This window comes from Carlito syrichta, unplaced genomic scaffold (assembly GCF_000164805.1).
Source record: "Carlito syrichta isolate Samal-C Ts95f unplaced genomic scaffold, Tarsius_syrichta-2.0.1 Scaffold301956, whole genome shotgun sequence".
Taxonomy (NCBI): domain Eukaryota; kingdom Metazoa; phylum Chordata; class Mammalia; order Primates; family Tarsiidae; genus Carlito; species Carlito syrichta.
Genome location: NW_007246052.1, coordinates 71,188 through 76,602, shown reverse-complemented (window position 1 = coordinate 76,602; position 5,415 = coordinate 71,188). Strand labels below are relative to the sequence as shown.

Below are 5,415 nucleotides of genomic sequence, written 5' to 3'. Positions count from 1 at the left end.
TGGGCGTGGTAGTGCATGCCTGTAATTCCGGCTACTCGGAAGGCTGAGGTGGAAGGATCGCTGGAGCCCAGCAGGTCGAGGCTGCAGTGACCAGGAGCAACCACTGCACTCCAGTCTGGGCGACCGAGTGAGACTCCAACTCAAAAAATAATAATAATAATAATAATAATCAAGTAAGGAGTACACAATCAAAGCCCACCAGCACAGAAAGAATGACTATAAATGAGAATTCATAGAAACAACAATAGATAGTCCTAAAGGCCTCCAGGTAGTAGAATTGTCAGGTTCATGAAGTACAAAATAGTGGGAAAAATAAAGGATACTAAGTTATCTTGTGCTGTGTAACAAATTATCCCCGTACTTGGTGCTTAAAACAATCATATTTGATTGATTGTTTCACAGTTTCTTTTCTTTTTATTTATTTTTAAATTATTTTTTTATTTTTTTGGGTGGGAGTCTCACTCTTGTCACCCAGGCTGGAGTGCAGTGGCATTCTTATAGACACCACAGCCTAGACCCGCTGGCTTTAGGCAATCCTTCTGCCTCAGCCTTCCAAGTAGCTGGAACTACAGACACACACCACCACACCCAGTTAGTTTTTTGTGATTTATTGTAGAGGTGAGGTCTCACCAAGTTGCCCAGGCTGGTCTCGAACCTCTGGGCTCAGGCAATCTTCCCGCCTTGGCCTCCCAAACTGCTGGGATTACAGGCGTGAGCCACCGCGCCCGGCTTGTTTCATAGTTTCCGCAGACAAGGAATCAGTCATGATTTAGCTGGTCCTGAGCATCAGAGACTGTAATTGAAGTGTTGGCCAGGGTTGTAATCACCTCAAGGCTCAGTGAGAGAGCAATCTGCTTCCATGTTCACTCACATAGTTGTTAGGAATCAGTTCACAGGCTGTTGACCAGAGGCCACATTTAGTTTCATGAGCCTCTCCTTTGGCAGGTCACAGCATGGCAGCTTGCTGCACTGGAGTAAACCGGAGAAAGAATATAAGCCAGATGGAAGTTACAGTCCTCATAACCTAATATCAGAAGTGACCTCATGTCACTTTGAATATCACGAGTTAAAAGTCACAACAAGGTGCAGTGGTTCATGCCTGTAATCCCAGCACTTGGGAGGCTGTGGCAAGAGAATCCCTTGAGCCCAGGAGTTTGAGACCAGTCTGGGCAACATAGTAAGACCTCGTCTCTACAAAATATCAAAAATACAGCCAGGCATGGTGGTGGCACCCATAGTCCCAGTTACTCTAGAGGCTGAGGTGGAAGGATCGCCTGAGCCAAGGAGAGCGAGGCTGTGGTGAACAGTGATTATGCTACTGCACTCCAACCTGTGGGCGGAGTGAGACCCCAGCTCAAAACAGCAAATAGAATACATTAATGGAACTACAGGGAGAAATTGCTATCTTATTTTATTTATTTATTTACTTTTTTGAGTCGGAGTCTCACTCTGTCGCCCAGACTGGAGTGCAGTGACATGTTCACCGGCCACACAGCCTTGACCTGCTGGGCTCAAGTGATCCTTCCACCTCAGCCTTCCAAGTAGCTGGAACTACAGGCACATGCTACCATGCCTGGCTAATTTTTTGATTTATTGTAGAGATGAGGTCTTGCTGCCCCCGCGGGCTCAGGCAATCCACTCACCTCAGCCTCCCCAAGGTGCGGGATTACAGACTGAGCCACTGAGCCCGGCTGCTATTTTATTTTAAAAATTATTTTATGTATGTATTTGTTCCTCTAGAAGTTTCATTAATTTGACGTGCAGGGGAAACGTCTTAAATTTTTTGTATCAGCTATTGGGAATCAAATCCAGAATATACATAATTAATCGATTATAAAGATACATTAAGATCAAGTATATTTATACCTTTTATAAGAAAAGGAAAGTAGCCGGGCTCGGTGGTTCAGCCTGTAATCCAGCGCCTTTGGGAGGCTGAGGTGAGTGGATTGCCTAAGCCCGCGGGTTCGAGACCCGCCTGGGCAGCGAGACCTCATCTCTACAATGAGTCAAAAAATCAGCCGGGCGTGGTAGCACACGCCTGTAATTCAGGCTACTTGAGGCGGAAGGATCGCCGGAGCCCAGCAGGTCGAGGCTGCGGTGGCCGGGAGCGGCCACTGCACTCCAGTCTGGGCGACCGAGTGAGACTCCAACTCAAAAAAAAAAAAGAAAAGGAAAGTATGAAAACATTAGTACAATGACTATACTTATGAAAACATATAGTCTGTTGTTAAGCTGTATTTTAGGAAAAAAAATTGGGAAACGAGTATTTACACATCATATATGGTATTCTATCATGTATAAATTCACTACGAAAACGTTATTTTTTTGTTCTGGAAAATGTAGGATTTCCTCTTTTTCTAATAACAAAAACAATCCTCTCTTTTGGTGGTTACTAGGCAACGCTCACCGGACCAAACCATCCTCGAAGGTGGGGGGGAGGAGGTGGTGTTTTTCTCGATTTCGCTCTGAGGAGGGTGCTCAGGCTCGACATGCGGCCATCTTTGATCAGGGCATAGCTGTTTACAACCTCAGAATGAAAATCAGACTAAATGGTGGTTGCTAGGTAACTCCTTGGCACCGTCGCCATCTTTGAGGAGGGCACAGTGTTTACCGCTATAAAATGAAAAATCTAGACCGAATGTGGTTGCTAGGCAACATCTTGGTACAGTCGCCATCTTTGATCGTGGCACAGCTGTTTTTTTTCCATTTACATGTAAATCATCAGAGCCTACAGGATGGTTGCTAGGCAACGCCTTGACATCGCCAGCATCTTCAGGTCGGTTTCTTCGTTCTCTTGAAATAAATGGAGTCAAACCAATCCAGGGAGAAACTACAAAACCTTACAAGTACAATTACCCGCCATCTTTGTTAGGGGTGTAGAGACTTCCGGCTGGGGCGGAAGAGAACCTAGCGGGGTTTAGGGGAGGTGACGGAATAGGGATAGAGGGTCTGTTTGCGTTAGATGTTGAAGGCGGGAATTTAATCCTCTTCCAATCAACTCCACATCTCGCCCTCTGGCGGCTCCGGACGGAAGGCCCATCTAACTGTGATTACTGGCATGCTCCAAAATCCTCACTGACCGTCCCCACGTGGGGGTCTGCGGGGTGTTTTCCAAATGGGGGAGGAAGGGACAAGGGGCACCGTGCATCTGCTGTGCCTCGCGGCCTCCAGCGGAGTCCCCCTGTTTTGCAGGAGCAGCCGCGGCGGCGCCGCCGCCCGTCAGCAGGTGGGGCCTTGGATGCTGGATCTAAATAGAAGGGGTTTAGGCGTCTTGACTCCAGGTTTTCAAGAGAGGGGCTGCTGGGAGGTTTCAGTGTTGAATTTAAAGGACCGATGGGGCAAGGGATCAATAAGTCTGGTTTCCCAAGGAAGAACTGCCTGGGCATATGGAAAGAGGAGGGGGGCTGGAGCTCAGAAGCTTGGGTTCTGAGAAGGGGTGGGGCTCCTACCTAATGCCCCTAAATGCCTGCCTCCCTAGCTCCCGTTCTCTGTCATCGGTTCCCTCAATGGAGTTCACATGTTCGGGCAGAATCTGGAGGTGCAGTTGAGCTCTGCGAGGACAGAAGACACGACCATTGTGTGGAAAAGCTTCCATGACAGGTCCCCAGGCGGGAGCTTGGGACGGGCCGGGGCCAGGGCCAGGGCCAGGGCCAGGGCGGTAGGTCCTGTTAAAGATGACCTCAGAGGTCTTTCAGCTATCTAAGGCCAACGGTTTATTCGGCTGTGAGATCTCTGACAAACCAGTTCCTCACTCTGATGCCTGGTTTTCTCTGTAAGAGTGACAGGTTGGGCTGAGGGTGGACATAAATTAATGGAACTACATTTTAGGATCAACGGGCGGACTTGACTGTACCCCATTCCGTTTCCAAGGCCTGGGCTCATTCTTCCTTCTCACACTCCATTCCCATAGCATCACCCTCATTGTTCTGTCATCTGAGGAGGGCAATTCCGAGCTGAGGCTGGAGAGACTACTTCAGATGGTGTTTGGGGCCATGGTGAGACGCCTCAGTCCTCTTTTCTCCCAAACCCCGGAATCTGAGCTCTCAGCATCCTTCTCTCTCAGACCTAGGAGTCCAGGCCCCAGCACCCCCTCCCTCAACCCAGGAATCCTGGTCCTCAGTCCCAGTTGCCAAGACCTCCAGTCTCTCACACCTGGGAGCCGGGGCACCAGCCCCCTCTTTCTTCAGACCCAGGAGTTCAGGTCCCAGCTCCTTTTCTCTTAGAACTAGCTGTCCAGGGCCCTTACTCTTCTATGTGCTTCTTCTAGGTTCTTCTTGTGGGTCTTGAAGAATTGACCAACATCCGCAATGTAGAGAGACTGAAGAAGGAGTTGAGGGTGAGGCTGTGGGACATGAGGATGGGAAGTTAGGATGCTTGGGCCCTGCCATTGGGGAACCACAGTTCCCAGAAGCCCCTACAGGCAACCTGACCCAATGAGTTCTAGGGGCAACTTGGAGATAGGCCCAGCATTGCCGGTTTTCTGTGGGGGAGGCAGCAGGTCTGGGGCCTACCTGGGTCGTAGGCTTGACCCTTCTTCCTCCACTAGGCCAGCTACGGCCTCATCGACAGCTTCCTAGGAGACTCAGAGCTCATCGGGGACCTGACCCAGTGTGTGGACTGCGTAATTCCTCCAGATGGGTCCGTCCTGCAGGTATTGGGGATGCTGTGGAAACTTCGATCGTAAGTCTGTTCCACTAGCTCCGGCTCAGGCTCTGGCTCAGGCTCAGTCTTCGCCCTACTTCCCCTGGACCACTGTCCCAACCTCCTGTCCTCCCAGCTTCCAGTCTGATTCCCACCTGTCCGTCGGTCTCTTCCCACACTTTGGCCACCTGGGAAGCCATTGCCGCCCTTGGCTCGTGTCTCCTGACTCCCAGTCGGCCTGCCTCCCCTGCCCAGGAAGCCCTCTCCGGGTTCGCTGAGGCCGCGGGCACGGCCTTCGTCAGTCTGCTGGTGTCGGGTCGCGTAGTGGCAGCCACAGAGGGCTGGTGGCGGCTGGGGACGCCCGAGGCCGTGCTGCTCCCCTGGCTTGTGGGGTCCCTGCTGCCGCAGACCGCCCGCGACTACCCGGTGTACCTGCCGCACGGGAGTCCCACGGTGAGTGGGTGGGGCCCGCCTGGGACCAGTATGCGAGGGTGGGATCGATCTACAGGCCGGGTGGCGAGGAGGTGGGATTTGCGATGGGAAGGGGCAGAGCCGCGGTCACCCCGTGCCCTGCCTCAGGTCCCACACCGGCTCCTGACCCTGACGCTGCTGCCGGGCCTGGAGCTGTGTCTGCTCTGCGGGCCGCGCCCACCCCTCAGCCAGTTGTATCCGCAGGTGAATCGCGTCCTGTCCTGCTTCCCACCTTATTACACCCTCTCTACTCGCAGGCTCCTCCTCTGAGCACCCCGCCGGGCGAACCGCCTCCTTCTGGCG

At 52.0% G+C, this 5,415-nt stretch overlaps 2 protein-coding genes across 5 annotated transcripts in view; one reads left to right on the top strand and one right to left on the bottom strand.

Moving 5' to 3' along the window:
• Positions 1 to 2,491, bottom strand: part of MED25 (mediator complex subunit 25) — a 25,742-nt gene extending 23,251 nt beyond the window's left edge. Inside the window, exon 1 of the mRNA XM_008055804.1 lies at positions 2,408 to 2,491. Within this exon, the coding sequence (XP_008053995.1) occupies positions 2,408 to 2,491 (84 nt within the window). The remainder of the gene's footprint in view (positions 1 to 2,407) is intronic.
• Positions 2,492 to 2,913: 422 nt separating this feature from the next.
• Positions 2,914 to 5,415, top strand: part of FUZ (fuzzy planar cell polarity protein) — a 5,538-nt gene continuing 3,036 nt past the window's right edge. Inside the window, exons 1-7 of one of the 4 annotated variants that reach the window (XM_008055798.2) lie at positions 2,914 to 3,226; positions 3,479 to 3,600; positions 3,911 to 3,995; positions 4,268 to 4,336; positions 4,547 to 4,651; positions 4,897 to 5,094; positions 5,221 to 5,316. In XM_008055798.2, the coding sequence (XP_008053989.1) occupies positions 3,116 to 3,226; positions 3,479 to 3,600; positions 3,911 to 3,995; positions 4,268 to 4,336; positions 4,547 to 4,651; positions 4,897 to 5,094; positions 5,221 to 5,316 (786 nt within the window). In that variant the 5' untranslated portion in view covers positions 2,914 to 3,115. Of the gene's footprint in view, positions 3,227 to 3,478; positions 3,601 to 3,910; positions 3,996 to 4,267; positions 4,337 to 4,546; positions 4,652 to 4,896; positions 5,317 to 5,415 lie in introns of all 4 variants that reach the window. The other 3 variants (XM_021711242.1, XM_008055799.2, XM_008055796.2) reach the window with 3 other exon arrangements.